Raw genomic sequence first — 21,667 nt, 5'->3', positions numbered from 1 at the left:
GCAGAGGAATTCTGAATCAAATATTGAAAACCCTACAGCAGAGGCAAAACAGGGTCAGAAGGAAGCAGCGAGCAAACTGCTGATTTAATTCGACCTGACAACAGCCGCTCAGAGCATCTACCAGGGAGCCATGGTGGTTGGAGCTGAAATTCCTAGTATGTTTCGGTGCGTGTATGTGTGTGTGCGCGGATGGATGCGAGAGGGAGGGGTGATGCGTGCCCCTGGTGATGATGCCCGTCTGTGTCCGTCCAACAACATGCCCAACAACCACTGATGCACAGAGGCGTAATTTCAGAAAGAAATAGGGGTTGGCAAAAAAAATAAGTTACCATAGACCCACACATTATTTTATAGCGAAGGGGGAAAAAGAAGACGAAGAAAACATAATGTATAAATTGCATACAGTAAAATATGGCATGCACTTATCAGAATTATAACAAGTGTCACATGTAGAGAACCAGGCATCGATTGTGATGAGTTGGATAAAATATGCATAAAATAACTGAATTTATTTGAGGCAAAAATGTGAACACTATTGGTGGCCATTCATTGCCATCCCCTGATGACCCAAATGACGCCCCTATAGCTGTGTCCAGTCGGTGTTAACGTACTAGTCAAAAGACCAGCTACTAAATTGTCTGTCTGCCTGCACCACCATCTATTATGTCGTCAAATTGACAGGATTCACTCCATAGGGGGAGGTGTATAGGTAGACTAGGTCGATGAGTATGACATGCCTGATTGAAATGAGTACCACGACACGACTGTGATAAATGAATCGAGAAATGGTGGTAGCCTAATTGGTCAATTTAGTTATGCATTACGGCCAACAGGCGAGTCCACCGTGTCTAGCCCCCCCCCCCTCCCACACCCACATGCACAACAAATGTATTATTGTGTGTGGTATTATATTATGGTCAGATTAGATATCATTTAATGTGAGAAATTAAAGTGCAAACACATAATAATTATTCAAAAATTATTATAATATATGGTGGTGATGCAGATATTGTCTTTGTGTTACTATGAAAATAAAAAAGGAAAATATATATTTTGAGTCCAGTCATAAATGCACAGTAGTACAACCAACGGTGTCTCCGCAGCCCATTGGTTGACCGGGGCGCGTGACGTTTCAATAAGGAAGTAGACGATTACTGATATCAGTGTAAAAATGGCTGCGTGCAGGTGCAGCTTCCCGGCTCTACTGTTCATTGTTTGTCATTTAACAACAACGCTTGTTGTCGCAGACATTCAAGAAACGGCCCCCGTTGGCGAGACGGACAGCGTTGTGGAGAATAAGCTTGCAGACGAGACGCCAGTAGCCGCCGAAACAAGCCGGCCGACCACCGAATGGATAGCAGCCGAGGCTGAGGAAGCAGCGACTCCCGACGATGCTCCCAGCGACAACAACAAGGCCACCGCTCAACCTGAAGTCACTCCCCTGCCATTCGCACTGCCGACTGAAGACGACTTCCAGGAGGAGTTGGTCATCAGGCCGCTTCATTCTGGGGATGTTTATGCCAGCTTCCAGTTCCGCACCATATGGGACACAGACTTCATGGGGGGAAATAAAGGTGTGTGTGTGAGAGCACTGAGCAGCTAGCTACAGCATTGGTTCTCAAAGTGGGGGTCCGGCCCGCCGTCCGGGGACCCCCAGCGGTCCTTGTGGGAGTTCCAGTTAACATTGATTTTGCTATAAATTAATACCTTCTTAGAAGTTTGCAAAGGAAAATGTACTGGACAGTACAGTTCATTGATACAAGGTCAGCTAAAAGGATAAAGACCACAAGAAAGCTTTTGGGCTTGTTTAAATTGGGGTCCCTTTTTTCGCAATTCATACAATTCAATTAATGGGGTGTCAGAGCTAGAAATGTCATTCATTAAATGGTGGTCTGTAGCCTAATGCATGCCAAACTGGGCGTCATTGAAATTAAAAAGTTTGGGAATCACTGCTAGAGCTGTAAAAATCTTCTCTGATAGGGGACGGCATACCTTTTCAAATGTGGGTCTGCGGGGTTAATACGTGTCAATTTGGGCATCCTTGGCATGAAACATTTTGAGAACCACTGAGCTACAGTAACAATACTGTTGGTTCAGAATTACTTTACTACAACCCATTTATTTTAATTTGGTGCAGTAATGCAGGGGTTGACACTAAGGTCTCAGATGCACTTGCCCTTCCGGCAAGTACAGGTCATGTTCTACTTGCCCAAAGGTCAAGCCCACTTGCCCGAAAAGTAAATCGTCCATTATAAAATGATAGGTAAAGATTTTAATAACTGCTCAATTTAACACTTATTTCTATACTTTCTGGGCCTGTGCGATACAAAATGTCACACCTCAATACCTCCAAATCCAAATACCTACATACTGTAGCTATGGTTAATTATGTCTATGGTTTCACACAGTAGCCACAGTAAAAACAGCACATTATAGGTAAATAGTGCTCTAATTCTACATTTTACAGACCAGAAGACAGATCACACTGGCCATGTTCAGGTGTTTAGACAGATATCTCGTGTTGTCCTTCGTGTCCCCTCTCAAATGAGCACTTGCCCGGTCGGGCAACCTGAAAGCAAACTTACCTGCCCTGACGTTTTATCTACCTGCCGGGGGCAGGTGGGCAAGCCTTAGTGTCAATGCCTGTTTAATGTATAATATACAGTATATCACCCTATTGTGACACTAAAGCTTTGTTGAGGGGTGAACTTGGGGGTTGTTTGGCATCAATGTATGCCTGTGTGCATGAGAGGCCGCGGTGTGACACTGGTCAGAAAGTATATGGGTCGTCGGTACTACCCACGTGACAAGAGCAATACAACACCGCACACACCCAGCAGCTTTTCTGAATGTTAACCACATCATTCCTGAATACCGTTATCAAATAATCTTTGATCATCTGCTCCCTTTTATTTATTCATCCATCACACAATAATAGTAGCTGTTGAATTAATCATCAGCGGTGTCTAAAAATAACGAAATACAACATGTGATTTTTATTTCCTGCAGTCTCCCACTACCGTCTGTTCCCCAAGTCGCTGGGCCAGGTGATCTCCAAGTTTTCAATTCGAGAGCTCCACATCTCCTTCACCCAGGGCTACTGGAGGACTATGCAGTGGGGGCAGCCCTTCCTACCCTCCCCGCCTGGGGCTGAGCTCTGGGTGTGGTTCCAGGACACAGTCACTGAGTGAGTATGGTGTATTCAGTGTATCGAAAGAACCTGTTGGGCTGAACAATTAACAACTTAAACCCTATATACCGGTACTTAGCTTACTGGGGTCCACCAGGGTTCTAGTCTTGGGTCAATTTCTGGTTTACCCCGCCTTGACTAGAATTCATATTTTACATTACTGTAGACAAATTTCCAAAGCATACCATTTTTTCTTTTACAAGTTGGGAAGCCATTAGTTTCCTTTCATTTCACCAGCCGATATTGTCTCAACAAAGATGTTGGTATATCATGTCTATTTTTGAACATTGTACTCTTCTTACCTGTAGTGTGGATGGTGCATGGGAGGAGCTGACCAATGTTCTCTCAGGGATCTTCTGTGCCTCACTCAACTTCATTGACTCCACCAACACCGTTCAGCCTAGCGCCTCCTTCAAACCACTAGGTGTAGGAAATGGTAAGCTCCAAGGCCACATACATCTGACACGTCACAAAAGATCCCTTTCCATAAACCAGTCCCCACCCCCTACCCCTCTCCTTGACACATACATGCAGGGTTTCCGGCAGCACTTTATAAGCCAGGCGATGCGTGCGCCTGTCCTGAAATCTTTACCGTCTGGCCAAGACGCATAGCGAAAAGCCCTAAACGTCACCAGTGCATGCTTGTTTTCATCACACACACACACACATGTCCAGTGCAGCCCACCGTCACAGGAGAGTGTTCACCGGGGCTTTAACGGTGCGCGGAAAATATATATAGATTTCTTTTAAAACCACTATAGTATATTTTGTGATTTGGGACTATACTGTAGATGGACGTCACATTTCGCCTACACTACGCTGCGCTGTGCCGCCGCCCGCAAGCATGCTTCTCCTCACGGAGGAGAGGGTGGCTAGGCACAATGCAGCCCTGAGCCTTTCCTCCACGGTAGAAATCCTGGCCGTTACCCGCGACTCACGTAGAAAAACTTTTTAACTATTTAACTCCAGCACAGGAGGGATGTGTTGTGTTGTGAACTTGTGTAGGCTACACTGCAAGAGAAGCACGCACCACTCCGTGAGTTAGTTTCACAGGACTTTGTGCGGGTGCTCTGCTTAATAAAGCCTTCCGTGTGAAAAGCTTGACTATTTACATTTGTTTAATGTGTAAGATTAAAAATAGCAGCGCCAATACGCTACCGACGATAGTATAACGTCCGATCACTGGTCATCATCAGCAAGCTAGGTACCTGTTACCGCGGTCTATAGGCTTCAAAATAAGAGCCGGTCGGTGGACTTCAAAACACAATAAGAGCGTAGAGGTACTTAAATGTAAAGTAGCCTATAAACAAGCTCTCAGCGTTTAGCTGTGTGATGCTGTTAGCTTGTAGATCAGCTATTTTCAAATAGCAGATGTACAGGGTTAAAGTAGCTAAACTGGTTTTGCTACACAATGTTGAATAAATGTGAATAATGATAGCATAATGTAGTTGTATTTTCCTTTTTCACACCAACTCATTAATGGGGCAAAAATAAGAATTAATAATACAAATTAATTAAAAAAGTCATATTAATTAAGCTAATTAATTAATTAATTAATTAAGCAAGGTTTTCCGGTGTGCATGCTTTTGAGTCCCCCCTGGCCAAGTTATTTTTCCTGCAGGAAACCCTGACATGTGATTGTTAGTTTACACACACACATACAATATTGTAAAGTGTTTACCCATACAGATAAAAGATGCTTTTAAAATAAACATTATTATTAATAAATATAAATGTATAGTAAGCTGACTAAGCTCCCTTTCGCAAAGCACACATTGCATGATGTTTATATAGTACATATATTTTGTGGGATTTTCCATTCAGTCACAGATCACAGCTTCCTTCGCTATGCCACCCTGCCACGTGAGATTGTCTGCACTGAAAATCTGACCCCTTGGAAGAAACTCTTGCCATGTGGCACCAAGGTATATATACTGTGTGTGTGTGTGTGTGTGTGTGTGTGTGTGTGTGTGTGTGTGTGTGTGTGTGTGTGTGTGTGTGTGTGTGTGTGTGTGTGTGTGTGTGTGTGTGTGTGTGTGTGTGTGTGTGTGTGTGTGTGTGTGTGTGTGTGTGTGTGTGTCGTCTAATCAGGAGAGAATCTATTTATCGGCTTACATGTTATATTGTTACAATGGGTCCAATTGGGTCCGACCTGTCACCTGGCATTATCTCAAAATCCAATCCAGACCTGAACCGTTGTCCGCCCTGTTACCGGTGATTACATAGCTTACAGACTATTAAAAACTGCTTTATTTTTTCAACTTGCCTTGTATTGAACACAATACACAACATTCTGCAGCAGCAGTGCCTCACATTATGGCAGAAAGAAGCGCCTAAAAACCTGAGCAGCCTATTTGGCAGAATCAATCCCAACTACCGTAATTGCTGGACTATAAGCCGCACATGAATATAAGCCGCACCAGCTAAATTTAGGGGAAAAAACAAACGTTTACATATATAAACCGCACCTGACTATAAGCCGCAGGTGTCCTTCCTGCTTCCCGCTAGAGTGCCCCTGGTGGCCGTTAGCTGTATCAATCTATTATAAATCCTTGTTAAAGACCATTGTAAAACTAACTAACTGGCCGTTAGCTGTACAAATCTTTATATAAGCCGCACCGTTGTATAAGCCGCAGGGTTCAAAACATGGGGAAAAAGCCGCGGCTTATAGTCCGGCAATTACGGGTATGTTACAGTATTTACCAAGATATTTACTCGATATATGACGATAATTTATGTATTGAAAATGAATCGAAATGACAAGTCGTATCACAATGCTATTTTATTATGTTACTCCCGCACATGCGCACGTCCAAGGGAGGCCACAAGGAGGTTGTTGTTTTTCTGTGCATTCCACGCAGGCATGCTTCCGACAGGGAAGAATTGAGCCGACAAACGAGTTGACAGTGAGAAAAAAGTCTGGTAGGATGTTGCATTGTAGAGTCTAGTCTGCATTACCTTTCGTTTCCCCCTCTGTCCGGTAAAAAGATGGCCAACAATGCGTTCAAGAAATAACGAGTGCAGTTGGGGTGACATGCAAGCCTTTTCAGTGGTGAAAAACATTGGATTTAAACATGTAATCTGCTTTCCTAGAACCACATTACAAAGTGCCAAGCAGAACGCATTTGAGCACAAGCCTGCGAAAATGAAGGCAGCCTTGCCTTCATTTTCGCAGGCCCTGCACTTAAAATGTGTTGATGCCACTTTAGACAATTTTTCTTCAAGGCAAGGCTCTCTTCTAAAACATTCATCTGGGAGCACTTGAGGGTAGAGTGATTCTTCAGAGATGAGCATAGCTTTTTATCCAAAGTTGAATTTTCAACTCTAGATGGCCAGATAAACAAACAAGTGTGCATGGCTTATTTCAGAATAGACAATTCGGTGTCTCGTTGCAATGCTGCTGTTTATAGCATGGTGGTGTAAATAAGTGTCACTCCCATTGAAAACAATTCAAAATGTATGCTGCACTCAAGGGAAAAAAAACGAAGCCCCTCACAGTGAGTGAGAGTCATAGTCTTTAAAGCCATCAGACTCACATGGCGTTCGAACCATCTATTAAAAATGCACTGTTCATTCTTCTCCCTCATCCAGGCTGGTCTGGCTGTCCTGATGAAGTCAGAGAAACTCTTCCATAGTAGCTTCCACTCGCAAGCCGTGCACATCAGACCTGTATGTCAGGACTGGCAGTGCAAAAGCACATCCTGGGAGCTCCGGCAGACACTGAACGTGGTCTTCGATTTGCACACCTCAGGACAGGGCAAGCGAGGTGAGAGAAGGCACTGGAGGAACTCTTCTGGTGTAATCTTTCAGTAATGTAATATAGAATTGTAGTGTCCACATTCAGCAGTATTGATTCAGGATAGTCTTATATTTGTAGTGTGGGTTATACACATGTTTTACTTCTTTGACTTTGAATGTATGTCTTCGTTTTATCAGAGTGGTCTCTGTTCAAGATGTTCTCTCGGACATTGACAGACGCCTGCCCACTGGCCTCCTCCAGTAAAGTCTACATCGACATCACAGACAACCCACAGGTTAGTGGTGACTGAACTCCCCTGATACTGTGCTGTCGTCATCCTCTCAATGTGATTTTAGGGCCAAATCTGTAGGAGCAGTGTCCAAAAATGTGTTTTGCAAGAATCGGCCTCATGGTGGCTCTAGAAGAGGGCCATGTGAGAAATGAGGGGTGAAGGCAGCCAAGGAGAGTGTGTGCAAAGTTTGGCATCGATCGGGGCAACGGTGGTGGAGATATGAGTAGGGCAAAAGTGTGACGTGTGACAGACAGACTGACAGACGGTGGAGGTTTTGATAGTAACTGCGACCTGGCGGTCGCAAACAATTTCACTTTATCATCATTGTATAATAGGCAAATATGGATACAAATAAAACAAATTCCCATTGTCCAAAAGAAATTAATTTAAGTTATATGCAATGGATATCTAACAATTCTCTGGAAAAATATTGATTTTAGAACCACAATTTGCAAGAGCTTTGGTATGAGCATGTTCTTAGTTGTAATGCTGTGTATGGGCTGCAGGGGGAGCAGTTTGACCTGACCCCGGCCACTCCCCTGCTGAGCCAGGCTGTAGTGCTGGGTGACAGGAGGACCTATGCAGTCTACGACCTGACCCAGGCATCCACCTTTGGCTCCCTGCGCTCACTCAACATGCTGCTGCGTTGGAAATTCACTGATGGTGAGTAAAATATGGCCAGTATTTCTGTTCTGTATTTGAAATACATGTTTCAATGTTATGTTAGGTTTATTTCAGATACCTGAATAGAAAATATCCATCTAGTTAGACTAACAAGATGCTTCTGAAAGTATTTTCCAAATGCACAAAATTCTTTGGATAGCAAGCAAATGTAAGACTACTATACCTTAAAACATCAACATGCTCCCATGTTATCCTTTAACATGCCTATAAATCTAGCTTTAAATAATCACTGCACACTGCGCACCTAGTACACAGATGCATATAGATCATAATTCCACAAGTGGACGAGGGAACCATGCACACTGCACCTTCAATGTAATAATGTACATTATATCTTATAATCTATAATATACACTTTGCCATTTTTCGTACTATAGTTGCTCTTTTTCTTTGTTATTGTTGTTCTCACTACTTACGTTTGCTTGTCTCATGTCTATGTAACAATTTGAATCTTGAATAATAATAACTAGTAAGACGCCTCAGGGCGACATCGTGCCATGTCTTGGCCATCTGGCCAGTGATGTATATCGGACTAGTTACCCATATATGGAGACCCCTGGTACCCATATATGGAGATCCATATACTGTATATGGAGATATGCTGTGAGAGCAAGAACATTCTTACTCCGTTATTCGTTATGTGAAAGTCCTATGACGTCTATGACATCTGACATCATACATACAGTCCCTTTTATGCCAATACATTGAGGTCCCTGTCTGTAGAACCAGCCACACAGATATGGGCTGTTTTGGCCATATATGGATTCTGTTAATGTGGTATGTGCATGTGGCCGGTGTGGCCTCCCATATGAAGTCCTGTTAGATATGGGCTTAATATTGATGACATCAGGGATCTCCATGTATGGGCATAAAAGGGATTATGTTAGTGTGGTTCCCCTGACATAACAGTGAAGTCAGAGTGTGATGTCAGAGCGGCAAACCCATTCTGTTTGAGTGGTTCCCCTGACACTCAGTGATGTCACAGTGATGTGTCAGGTGAACCACAGTGTCAGGCGTTATAGACAGAGATACGGACAAGCTGTGACCGTTCACATACTAAACTGCGACCTACGGTCGCAATAATAATCTTTATTGTCCCCTTCTTCAAAGACAAAATATGAGGTCCCCACTGTACACAGAAACCCATCCTATCGACGGGGCGGGGCAGTTCGTTAAGTGCAGCAATGGCCGAGGCGAGAAGACAAAACTCCTGTTACTTAAAACTAACCTTTTTCCACTTCAGAGTTCTGTATCTTCGCCCCGATGGCATGAGGTCGAAGTAGCGATACAGGGGACGATCAGTCATCAGTGTCATTTGTTATTGAAAGTGCTAAGCGTGTGATGGCCTTATTGTTCATATCAGCAACTGTGGGTGTGGGAAGTCACGATGATCTTGGAAGCAATACGGATAATACTGTAAAGTTTGTTTCTGCAAGGCATGCACAGTATAGTAACAATACAACAGAACAGGTTGAATAATACTTAATGTCTCATCTCCACCGTCCCGTGCAGGGGACATGCTGCGCCCCCTCCTCCACGCTGAACGCTATGTGGCCGGCTATGGGCTGCAGACGGGGGAGATCCACACTCTGATGTACAACCACCACCCTTACAGGGCCTTCCCTGTGCTGCTGCTGGACACCGTGCCCTGGTACCTCCGCCTCTACATCCACACGCTGACCGTCACCAGCAAAGGCAAAGACAACAAGCCCAGTGAGTGTTTCCAGTAAACCCAACATAACCTGCACAGGCATGCTCATATAATATAGTAAAACACAGTGAAATACCCAGTGTTAATCTAACTCTCAGATTGTTAAGATGTAACCAAATGTATCCATAAGGTTACATTTTGTGCAATTCTGTAGTTACAAATGGATAAATGAACACAGAGGATTTTCTATAATACATGTGTTTGTTTTTGGAAATGAGGAAATTTGTGTGCACTTTCAAATTTTAACCACAAGGAGGAGTACATGAACCGTGTTAGTGTAAAGCTTTGTTTCCCTTGCCTAGTGAAACACCATGTCTGTCTGTCTTTCACTCTCTCTCTCTTCTGTTAATCCATTTTAAAACGAATAATGATGATGGTATAACAACAACATTCATTACTATGAGATGGTGGCATGGCAGTATGGACTGAAGTCATTATTGTACAGCACTTTTTCAAAACCATTACAAAGTACTGTCTAATATAGTATTAAATGGACATCAATTGTGTACCAGGCTACATCCATTACCAGCCGTCTAAGGACCGTCTGAGACCACACCTCCTGGAGATGCTGATCCAGCTGCCTCCTAACTCTGTCACAGAGGTCACTGTGGAGTTTGAAAGGGCTCTGCTGAAGTGGACTGAATACACCCCTGACCCCAACCACGGATTCTATGTCGGGTGTGTGTCTACATTTTATATATACATGTGTATGTATGTGTATATATATATATATATATATATATATATATATATATATATATATATATATATATATATATATATATATATATAGTTCAGCTGTTCTGCTAAAAATGTGAAAATAGATGAAATAAACTACGATTTTTGGTGTCCCATGAATACATTTGGGCTAATTATTGACTATTTAAATGGGTAGACATCTGTTGTGGCCTATCCTGTTCGTTGTGCATTTTGGCCGTGTACAACTGAATAATTTTTAACGGCTTTAGAAATTAAATGGAAAACATACATTGAGTCTTTAAATCTGAATGTCTAATCATGTTTAAGATGTAGTAATTTTAGGTACCATTTTAAAATTACAAGAATAATGACTGAAAGCTGTCCGTTTCTCACTCAGGTCCTCTGTCATCAGCGCTCTTGTGCCCAGTGTTGTTGCTATGGATACAAACGCCACTCAGGAACGCCCGCTCTTCAGCAGCTTGTAAGAATAGCTGTACATTGTTGACACACTGTTGTCTACACATTCCAAATGTTGTTATTCACTATTGAGAATGTCTTTCTCCTCTTAAATAGTTTTTTTTAACTCATTCGCTGCATTTTTAAAATCTCTTTGAAGTTCCAGGATGCCACAAATCTCCATAGACTTCCATGTTAGTGCATAGTGCACGGATATTGCACGCCCATGCCTAGATGTGTGCACGCTGTTCACAGCTTTCAAACAAAAAAAATCCGCTTGGAAATCCGTTCAGGCATTCATGAGATAGCAGCCATTATGTTTTCATCATATGTAAAGCTGCCATGTTTGACAGATGGGGTTGGTATGGGGGTTAAACATGCAATTTTTGCCTAGTAGTTAGAAGGTTTCCAAAAATGGCTCAAAACTCTGGGAAACTCGGGCCTGGCATCCTGGACATATGGGATAACTTGGGGAAACTCGTGGTAAAGCGGTCAGTGATTTAATGATGTAATTAAATCGGTGTGTTTCAATTGGGCCTTTTGACTCAGTGGCTTTCAGCTTTCAGGAAGAATCCAAAAATACACAGGGAAGACATATTTGCATATTATAACCACACCTGGGGGTCTATTAGAGTTATGTTATCTCCATAGACACATACAAAACTTACTTACCACCAGTATCTACTGTCTACACATTCCAAATGTTGTGTGAATCACTATTGAGAATGTTTCAACAGCGTGTTGAACCCTTGCTGCTCCCTCACACTCTGCTTCTCCTCCATCATGTTCCTTCACAGTTTCCCCTGTAAAGAAGAGTCCAGCTACTTCATGCGTGTCTACACAGAGCCTCTGTTGGTCAACCTTCCCACTCCAGACTTTAGCATGCCTTACAACGTCATCTGCCTCACCTGCACTGTGGTGGCCGTAGGATATGGCTCCCTTTACAACCTGCTTACTCGTACTTTCCAGGTCGAGGAGCCCAGTCCAGGTCTAGCCAAACGAATAGCCAACTTCATCCGCAGAATGAGGGGAGTACCACCAATCTGAAACAAAGAAAAACATGCAAACCAGACCCCGACCCCCATTTTCTAAGGAGGTTAGCCATTTGGCTAATGCACTGGTCAATTCTAAAATTCAGGGAATAACTGTTTTGTGCACTGGGAAGTTTTTAAGAAAAAAACTTTTAAATCCAAACTTTCTTTTCTTTTTAAAAGAAGACACGGAAATTTATTTTGAACTGGATGGAAATGGATTTAGCACATTTCCCCGCCTCTTTGTAGGGAAGAAGTATCGATACTGCTGATTATGTGGACTGAAGGATAAGGGCTCTACTGTTGGAAGTGGATGGACCCAAAGCTTTGTTCTTTTTTGCAATGGGGGCGATATTAGAAGAACACAAAACCTCAATGCTGGTTGAATGTTTTTTGTTTAGTTTGTTTGTGTCATCAATATTGTTCAGTATCTGCTTTTGAAGCCATAACTCTACTATAGCCATAATTTCCTTGATGCCATTTCTTTGCTGGTTATTGGTAGTAGTTAGCCAAACTCAGCCTGAATTCGCCGAAACAAAAAACTTAAAGGGGTGTGGCTAGCGATTCAGGGTCTGGAACTAGGCTAGGTAGTAGTAGTAAAAAACAAACAAATCATGTAAAAAGAAGGAGAGAGAAAAGAAAGTCATTATACGTATGTTTTATTTGCACTTTGGGTAATTGAAATAGGAACAGTAAATAAGTCAATAAGGAAATGAAAATGCTAGACATGAAATAAATACAAGGTTTCAGGAGTTTCCTGAAATTTTATTGATTGAAAATGAAATCTCATACAGCTAAAACACAAGAATAATTTGGTAGAGGTATTTGTTTTTTTTCTCCATCTTGAATACATAACTGCTTGTTTCTTGCACTGTGCTTGTCATAGTGTAACTTTTCCAATTGGCAAGATATCTACAGTTGATTAGAAATGAATGGTGTCCTTTTTGACTTAAAATTGCATGGCGAAACTCAAAGTCACTCTTGGCACACATACAAACTCAAAGCAGATTTTGCCACTATATCACAAAACCTAGTTTGGTTTGAAGGTTTAAAAGAACAATGTCATACTGGGTTTTGTGGTGTTCTGTATTGGCATAATCGGCATTGTTTGCATTTACAGGCTAAAAGAGTGACTTACTGTACAATGTAAGCCAATGAGGACATCATTTTTGGATTATACATCAATGGTGCAAAGGAGCTATGTAAGGGATAAATACTGGCTCCGCGGGGGTGTCCATATATAACATCCCGACGGACTGATAACTTCTTTTTATAACGTCTTTTATAGAGCGGAGCGGTCTGTTATCCAGAAATAACAGACCGCTGATTTCAGCAACTGACCAATCAGAATCAAGCATTCAAACAAGCCGGGTAATATAGGTCTTTATCTTACTGTTGGACTTGTTGAAATCATGACTAACTGCATAACCCTTCCCATACCAATACCAAAGTGTCCTTGTGCTTTAAGCACTTTATGCAGGTCCTCCTAAATCGTCGACAGCAAGGGCTTGAACATATTTGACTTTTAAGCTGTGTTACAGGATAGCCAGTAATACCTTTTGATAATCACACTAAAGCATGACCTCAAGGGAATTATTGCTTCACTGGACAATGGTCCCTGACAAATGTTAATGTCACAGTACATAATAATAAAATACCATATATTTATTGTGAAATAACAAAAGAGCATACACCTCAGCAACCTTTGCATTATGGGAGGTACTGTATTTGTGGGGTTTGAATTGCTTCGTCGAAGATGCCCAGTGCATACAAAAAGGTATCTAATTATCCACAATTATTAAAACATTTTTGACACTTGAGCCTATTTATGAATGCATGATTGAATGTGGAGATTGGCAAAATGTCTCCTTAACAAACTGCCTTTTATTGTTTTGCTTGTATCTGGTTGTTTACTGATTTGCTCATTGTTCAGTTTGATGCAGTTTCAGCATGTGTTGTGGCCACTTCTCACCTAGTTCTGTTTTCAGAATTCAGAAGCAGTGTGTGAAGATTGCCATGAATTTCTGTTAACCAAAACTCCATAAAACTTTATTTCATTGCTATTAAATTATTAACCACTCTGAGAATGTGTTAAGAGCTGTGGGGAAACTGGAGTATTATTGGATTTTCAATAAACGGCTTTATTTAAAATAAACTCAAAAAGCAAAATTGATAGTTGTAGTTTTGTTAATAGAATTGTACAAAAGAACATGAATATATTGTATGTGAGACTATAGTGTCGTTGAAAGTCACATTGGCAATGCCAGAATTAGTAGTACACATGCTAAATACCCCAAAAACTCAAATCCAATATGAATTTGGATTTATAAATACATTCAAATTATAGGCTCATGTCTGGGCATATTTAATGGATAACATAAAGGAACAAAATATTACACATTTCCTTGCACTGTTTCTGAAATGCAGAAGAGTTGAAATCTGTATTACTGTCCCTGAGTGTGTGTAAATAAACTTGGCCCCACTTCTGGCAGACCTAGAGGCGGACAAACACAGAAGTCTCTGTCTTTGGCTAGTCAGCGATTTCTCCTCTTGCACATGTACAGTGCTACCGTGGAATGGAAGAAAAACTATTTGGGGGGGAAAACCTTCTGCATTCCACATCAATGATGGTCTAGTTAGCTGCAAACTATGTTTTCGCTACAGGCAAGTAGGTATGCCCAGACAGGAAACAGCATAACAGCACATTTCAGAATCTATTTGGTTTTAAATATAGTCATTATATTACAGGAAACAGCATAACGGCACATTTCAGAATCTATTTGGTGGTTAGATATAGTCAATAGATGATTAAGTTCACCCGCAATTCATAACAATAAAATGCCATGTATACATTTTTAACCATATAAGGTAGACTCAAATTTGTCACTGAAAAGGAATGCAAGATATTGTGAATAGCTACCTATAATTATTTTGTCCTACAAGTAGAGGACATTTATAGATGTGTGAGGAAATGGTGCAAAAATGTTGAAACATGAGGACAGCACAATTCTTTGTTTGGCCACATCTAAAAACAGCCTGGTTTGCTTCCAATTTTCACTTTGCATTCTTGGCCCATTTCATCATTTGTTTTTGCAGCAAAGCTCCTGCCCAAAAAATCCCATATGAGGCAGCTGTGAAGCTGAAAACCTCTTAACAACAAAGTCATAAATACACCAGGAAATCTATAGGTCCTACAAACAATTTTATTACTTGAAGTACAAACAAGAAATACAAAACGCCCAGTACCAAAACTGCACACAGTACATTTCCAATCAAAGTTCAAGATTATGCTGTCACTGTTTGGCTGTGCTGTCCACTGTTTTTGTGTCACAGCGTTCACTCTTACCCACTGGACTTTTAAAAGTGTTGTATTGAAATGTTAGTAAGATACATAATGTGTCTTTTTCCCCACTTGTCCTATCCTCCATAAATGATGACAAATGCTCACTTATGATCAGTGGAGGACAGAATAAAGCATATCTATGTCAGTCAGTGCTGATCGTCCAATCAGCAAGGCTCGCTGCAGGCATGACCACAGGTTGTCCGGCAGCACTTCTGTTCCCCAGGACATTGACCATCATGGTAGCAGTACTCGGCACACATGGGCGTCCCCTGGGGTTGTGCGCACTTACCTCGCTTCACTAAAGACAAGACAAGCAAGAGGCACGGTGTCTGTTACAAGATCTCAAGATTTTCGCATTTTTACGTTGCTTTATGGTCAGAAACCTTGTATCTCCATATTTCATAGTTTTATGTTTTTTTCATGAATGAACGCAATATTTTAAACTTGGTCGTATGACAGTGTCACGATGTAAAAGTAGCAAAAACAACCAATCTACAAGCTCACTATGAGTCGTGATGCGATGAGTGCTGTGAGCTTGCAGATCTGCTATTTTCTTTTCTTTCTTTTTCTGCCTTTTATTGATAGATGTACAGTAGACTGATGGGGAGAGAGATGGGGGGTGACACACAGTAAAGGATGTCGGGATCAGCAACAAGCTGTCAGGCTGGATTACCAGCCGAGGTGCCCAGATGGCTGCGCCAGCCATCCGGGCCCAGATCTGCTATTTTTGAAAAATGATCTCCTATAACCATATGCCCAAAATAAGGACGCCAAGTTGGAATTAGTTAAGTCTGTCTGTGGGTTTTATAAAGTATTAACAAACAAGTAATAACTACATTGAATCCATTAGAACACAGGTTAGCGTTTCCATTTCTTGAAAAGTAACAGTTTTGAACATACCGTACAAGGTTTCCGCCCATCAGCAACAATAGCCATTTCTCTAGTTAACCAACAGCACATTTGTTTTGCATAGAAACAAAAGGTCTCTCATTGCAGCAGATATTAGAGACGTGCAACATTCTTGCTGTCAATTTGGCCCAAATCCAACCTTTGTATGGTGCGATGCACTGATGTCCACATCCATTGTGGCAGCATTTCTCATCACTGGGGCAATCACTATCATCAGAGCAGTACTCAGCACACATCCCAGAGCCCCAGTGTCTGCGGGGACACACTCCTGGCTTTGCTTGAGGAGAAAAGAAATGCCCAAATCATCATAAATGTGTGAATTTGAAACGGAAGCAAAAGCAGATATAGAGTGGACAAATAGCTTGACTGAATCATTGCAACCTTTTCTGTTGCCCTTCAAAGAAAGCAAAGCCAAGGCGAAGCACATTTGACAAGCCTTATGGGCTTAACCTCTATGACTGGTATCATTGGCCCAGAGATTTTGAGGTGTCAAACACCTGACAATGAGAAAACATTTTACAGAACTTACAGAAAGCAGGAGGCACACAGACCGCTCCACAGTCAAAGGTACAACACTTGTGGTCCTCAGGACAGTCCTCATCACAATCACACCCCTTCTTTGATGGGATCACATTCATACGTCTAGGACAATGACCTGGTTTGGGGAGAATCACTGGTACAGAGGCAGAAAGAGAGAAAATGAGAGAGTAGCACGACAAGCAAAGCTAAACTTGGATCATGTTCAGTTCTGTATTAATGATGAACATTGGTAAGCTGTAGAAGTAGGCTACATTTAATGTCATACAATGCAAAGCCAAACAAATCAGCAAACTAAAACAATAGACTCACCATATTAATGCAACCGTTATAAAGTTTGTATTTTCATTAGGAGTTATGCATGCTAGTAACTTACCTGTTGAATTGCCATCAGCTTCTGCAGTGAAAACTATATTCAAACATGCAAAACCACATAGTGCAAAAATCAATGCACAAACTGCAGAGGAATGCATCTCCATTGCAGGCTTTACTTCCAACTGAAGAATACTTGTCTTTGGACAAATGCTCCAATACAACATGCAGAGTGGGCAATGCACAAAATACTGGGTCCCTGTGCCTGTCAAGTTGCATTCAACTACTGTTGGTTGTTGATCAGCAAATGCCCAGCAAATGTGCTGCTTGGAATTGTGAACCCCAGGGGAGGATATGGTTCATTACTGTTTTTTTCTTTTCTTTGTGTCTTTGTGTTTTTACTTTCCAAACATTTTTTCTTCCTATCAACATTGCCATTTTAAAAGCAAAGCTCTTACGGAAACATCACAGGAACCACTTAGTAATTTGTATTGTAACACCATTTTGTCAAATGTTGAGGTGAAATGTTATTTGTAATGAAACTCATGTAATATCCTGGATCCCCAGATATCAGTAGAGTACACCATACTGTATCTGAAAACTCAAGTAACAGAGGTAATTTGTAAGAGAGAGAGAAAAGGAACATCCACTCATTGTATACTTGCATTTCAAGATGCTCCGCACAGCGATACTGCAGTTAATGATGGATGACGAATGGTTTATTTTCAAATGCATAATTATGTATAGTTAGTTACCATTATTGACTAAATGGATAGTTGTCAAATGTCAATAATTAAGTTGGAATGATGGAACTAAATTCAGAAAGCACATATTTCATCTACAAGTGACAGTAGGCAATTGCCATAAAAAAGCTTATTAAATCAGGCCTTGAAACCCCACACAAAAATAAGGAGTTAGCAATGTTTAGCAAAAAATAATTGTATAACACATATAATTGTGTTATACAGGCTGTTACATACCTTTTATAGCCCGCCCGCTATTGCCATCTAGTGTTATCTTCAAGTGGTACAGTAGCTCTCTAGCACTGGTCACAGTAGTCATGTGTGGTATAAAGAGCATCATGGACTCACATTCAGGGCTTTCGCACGAAATTCTAGGCCCTGGGTACAAGGATTCACTTCAATTATTGTGTGCTTTAACTGTTGAAAAATAGCTCACAGCGCTGCGAGATTGTAGATCTGCTATTTTTTTTAAATAGTGAAAAATTGGAATTTTTCAAATCCTTCTAAGTTTTTTTTTTAAAACCTATGTTTGTATGTCAGTGGTGCTAAAACTTTTTCACTTGAAGGACCCCCAAAATGTTATGTATTTGTCCACGTGCCCCCATCTCAAAATATTTAGTTCCAGGGACCCCCCAGAAGCAAAATTTGAGTTACAAATGTTCGCTTAAAAAAGATTTGCACACATTTTCACGACTTTTCAAAAATAGCAGAGTGCGTGCCGCACTGCAAGCTTGTAGATTTGCTATTTTTCAATAGCTAAAGTATAAAATAATTCCAGGCCCCTCCACCTTGGGCCCTAGTAACTCAGTCCCACTTCCCCCCCATTGTGACGCCCCTACTCACATAACAGCATTCCTTTAAGCTTTAGACACATTACTTTGACTTCTCCAAGGTAAAATCAGGTGAAACAGAGAAGTGACTGACCCTTTCAAAAACTCTCCTGGTGTACTAGGAGTAGGACACTTGTTTAACCACAACATGGCAGCCTCAAACAGAACACCCTCTCCTCCTTGGTCACATTGAGATCGTCACTAGTGGCAAGAATCTCTGACAGTTTGTCCACACAGAGAGAGGAACTCTTCCTAGGGACATGATAAATACAGTCAATTAACATAGATTTTACATGTAGATTGGGGTCTCAGAGATAGAAATACCATTAAATGGGGGTCCACAGCCTAATGCATGTCAAACCGTAAAAATCTTCTTTTATGGGGGTCCCTGACTTATCTTTTCAACTGGGGGTCTGTGGGCTAATAAGTGTCAATTTGGGGGTCCTTGACATGAAAAGGTTTGAGAACCACTGGTTTAGGTTACCCATGCAATACTGGGTTTGGTCAGTTTGTTTAAAAAACAAAATAATATTTGGATTTTATTATTCGCTTAGTACATTTTCAGGAATAGAAAGACTACGGTTTCTATTAACTTCAATTCCCCATCAATGATGTCACTGGTAGACAGATTTCTGAACTGCCAAAAGCCCTTATGAGACTCAGGCAGAGTAGGATGAAAATGTGCTATTTTATCATGAACATTAGTGAGGACCAATTATATGAAGATAGGTTGAAAAGTGGTGAAGTCGTCCTTTAAGTAAAAGTATCAAAAGCAAAAATAAAACCTCTTGGACTTTTTTTTTTAAACAAGATTTATTTCAACTCTCATCAACAACTCTCAATAATTTTAAAGCATATCTCAAAATACACCATAAAGCAATGAATAGATGAGATGGGGGGGGGGGGGTCACAATACACTAGCAATAATACTAGTCAAAGCTTTTGTACAAACACAAGATCAACAGATGGTGACTAGAACAAACTCTTGACAAACAATGTTGCACCATGAATCATCCCATTTACAGCTGCTAGGCAATTCTGCAGGACTGAGCATGAGTGCAGTGTGCAGCCATAAGCCCTGGCCTGCACATCGACAGAACCTCAACAATGAATGACTTAAAGTAAAATGACTTGCATGTCATACACAGACAGTTGGGCATAGTCCAGTACATGATGGTATACATCCCCACAATCAGTCACTGTCGGTTATGATCTTGACTTTATCCTCCAACTGTAAATGTCCTGAGCAAAACATGGCCTGTTGCAATGCCATGCATAGTCCTGTATGAGCCATGAGGTCAATGAGACTGAGCCATTCCTTTCGCCATCTCCCAGACTCCCACTCTGGCTGGCCGCTAGACCATCTCAGGCTCTCGCTGGTGGTTGTTCTGACGCTTTACCACAAACACTTTCTGACCAGACACTGTCACTACGTAGACAAAGCCTTTTAGTGTGATTGACATGCGTTTGAAGGGAGGTTCTGCAGAACCTTGCAACGGGAAGCGGCAGGCCGTTCGGACCATCTGCATGATGACCCCTGCCACATGCTCGTCGTTCTCCAACTCCCCTCCAGAAGCCAACACGCCATCCTCACTCATCACCAGGTATCCAAGCTGGTCAGGGATGCTCTCCAGCTCCAGACCCTGTGGCAATGCAGCAGCCATCGTTATTCTCAGTTAAAGTTCCTGGATCCAAGTTGGCTGCAGGAGGGAGAAAGTTGGCTCTGTCCTCTGTGTTTTATTTCCTCCTTTCGTGTTTTCACGTGACTTTCACGTTTGCTTTTCCCGCAACAATCACTTTCTGTAGCTTGTTGTTGTTATGCCACGCCCACGATGGTCAAAAAAACAGTTCACAAGCCTGCAGCGACACACACACACACACACACACACACACACACACACACACACACACACACACACACACACACACACACACACACACACACACACACACACTTTCGATTTAATTGTTTACCTAGGGGTTGGTAAATAATTAGGCCTAAAACTTAACTTGACATTGAAAACAAAGTCAAAATGAAAGATAAAATTAAATAAATAAAATCGGTGGTGGAAAAAGTACTCACAACTCTTACTTCAGTAAAAGTATCAGTACTGCAATATAAAAAAGTCCGGAATTCAAAATGTACTTGAGTAAAAGTACAAAAGTATTGGTAAAGCGCATGCTGATTGGTCGTACCAAGTCACGTGTCTCTAGAGGGCTCTGACGTGTCTACATTCGAAGTGAGCAGCGGGCCAATGGCGTTGCAGGAGCCAGGAGGCCACAGGTGTCTGGTGAGGTTCGGTCCATCTTACTCTCAGATGCTCTCAGAGGCTCTTTGGTGTCAGTCGCATCACCAGTCCACAGCTCCGACGCGGACTTCCTGCTTGTTTCAAACCTAACGGGCAACACGGTTCGGTCGGGTCCATCAGATGCTCTTTGTTGTCAGTTGTGTGTCATCACAGCTCCGAGTCTCCGACACAGAGGACGTGTTATGGCTTGTTTTAAACCTAACGGGCAACGGAACGAGGTTCGGTCCATCTTACTCTCGGTGGAGACTCTTTGGTGTCGCATCACGACCACAGCTCCGAGTCTCCGACACAGAGGACGTGTCTAGGCTTGTTTGAAACGGGCAACGGAACGAGGTTCGGACCAGGTACATCTTACTCTCGGAGACTCTTTGGCATCGGTCACGCTCGCATCACCACAGCTCGACAGTAGACGTTTCTGCTTGTTTTCAAACCCAACAGACTCGTCTCGTCGCTTCATTTTCAACACTACTTCTGCAGTTTGAACGTTTATTGGCTTTTCTTTCTTTTTTGGACGTCAACCTCAAGTTTGTTCATCGACCGTCTGGCGTCTTCAACCAGTTTGACCGAGGTAAGTTGGTTTTCTTCAAAATGCGATATTTACGGAATTGTGTTAGACGATATTTTAATATTTAATTATTACAATTTACAAACATTGATTGTAGCATGAAATATGTTAATGTACATGTTAAGAAGCTAACTAAATTCGTTGTGGATAATTTAAATGGACTGTTTTTTTGCTAGCTTAGCTAGCTGGTGTTTATATTTGGAAAAAAGCTGACATGTTGTCATTTGGAAGTCACTCGAGCTGTCATCCTGCCGTTTGACGCGTGTCAATATAACTGTTTTGGTTATGTTGGAGTTTTGGTGATCGCTATCGAGTGT

At 41.7% G+C, this 21,667-nt stretch overlaps 3 protein-coding genes across 4 annotated transcripts; 1 reads left to right on the top strand and 2 right to left on the bottom strand.

Moving 5' to 3' along the window:
* Nucleotides 1-1,420: 1,420 nt before the first annotated feature.
* Nucleotides 1,421-13,934, top strand: pigt (phosphatidylinositol glycan anchor biosynthesis, class T). 2 transcript variants are annotated; one of them, XR_013962306.1, is made up of 12 exons: nt 1,421-1,574; nt 3,010-3,187; nt 3,499-3,626; nt 5,015-5,115; nt 6,782-6,956; nt 7,127-7,224; nt 7,728-7,884; nt 9,418-9,618; nt 10,129-10,294; nt 10,713-10,796; nt 11,569-12,303; nt 12,390-13,934. XR_013962306.1 is itself a non-coding variant. In XM_080732520.1 (11 exons), exons 1-11 carry the CDS (start codon nt 1,559-1,561, stop codon nt 11,816-11,818), a joined length of 1,554 nt encoding a protein of 517 aa, XP_080588646.1. In that variant the 5' UTR covers nt 1,421-1,558; the 3' UTR covers nt 11,819-13,934. The 2 variants fall into 2 exon arrangements, 1 of the variants encoding a protein (XP_080588646.1); XM_080732520.1 differs by having other exon boundaries at nt 11,569-13,934.
* A 1,057-nt stretch (nt 13,935-14,991) lies between these two features.
* On the bottom strand, nt 14,992-17,081 carry wfdc2 (WAP four-disulfide core domain 2). Its single transcript, XM_080733733.1, has 4 exons — nt 16,968-17,081; nt 16,584-16,727; nt 16,194-16,331; nt 14,992-15,443 (listed from the first exon to the last, which is right to left on the bottom strand). Exons 1-4 carry the CDS (start codon nt 17,068-17,070, stop codon nt 15,310-15,312), a joined length of 519 nt encoding a protein of 172 aa, XP_080589859.1. The 5' UTR covers nt 17,071-17,081; the 3' UTR covers nt 14,992-15,309.
* Nucleotides 17,082-19,831: 2,750 nt separating this feature from the next.
* LOC308291689 (ragulator complex protein LAMTOR4-like) lies at nt 19,832-20,140 on the bottom strand (the record flags this gene model as incomplete). Its single annotated transcript, XM_080733798.1, has 1 exon — nt 19,832-20,140. The coding sequence occupies one exon, from the start codon at nt 20,138-20,140 to the stop codon at nt 19,832-19,834; it is 309 nt and encodes a 102-aa protein (XP_080589924.1).
* Nucleotides 20,141-21,667: the final 1,527 nt, after the last annotated feature.

Source organism: Nannobrachium achirus (genome assembly GCF_963921795.1).
Source record: "Nannobrachium achirus genome assembly, chromosome: 9".
In the NCBI taxonomy this organism is placed as follows: Eukaryota; Metazoa; Chordata; class Actinopteri; order Myctophiformes; family Myctophidae; genus Nannobrachium; species Nannobrachium achirus.
This window is presented reverse-complemented; position numbering and strand designations above follow the sequence as displayed.

Bases quoted from the DNA above. Each gene is read 5' to 3' on its own strand.
- pigt (XM_080732520.1), top strand. The intron at 6,957-7,126 runs GTGAGAGAAGGC...TCGTTTTATCAG, and splicing joins CTCAGGACAGGGCAAGCGAG to AGTGGTCTCTGTTCAAGATG. The intron at 7,225-7,727 runs GTTAGTGGTGAC...TATGGGCTGCAG, and splicing joins ACATCACAGACAACCCACAG to GGGGAGCAGTTTGACCTGAC.
- wfdc2 (XM_080733733.1), bottom strand. From the start codon at position 17,070: ATGGAGATGCATTCCTCTGCAGTTTGTGCATTGATTTTTGCACTATGT. The intron at 16,728-16,967 runs GTAAGTTACTAG...CCTCTGTACCAG, and splicing joins AGCTGATGGCAATTCAACAG to TGATTCTCCCCAAACCAGGT. The intron at 16,332-16,583 runs GTAAGTTCTGTA...TTTCTCCTCAAG, and splicing joins CTGTGTGCCTCCTGCTTTCT to CAAAGCCAGGAGTGTGTCCC.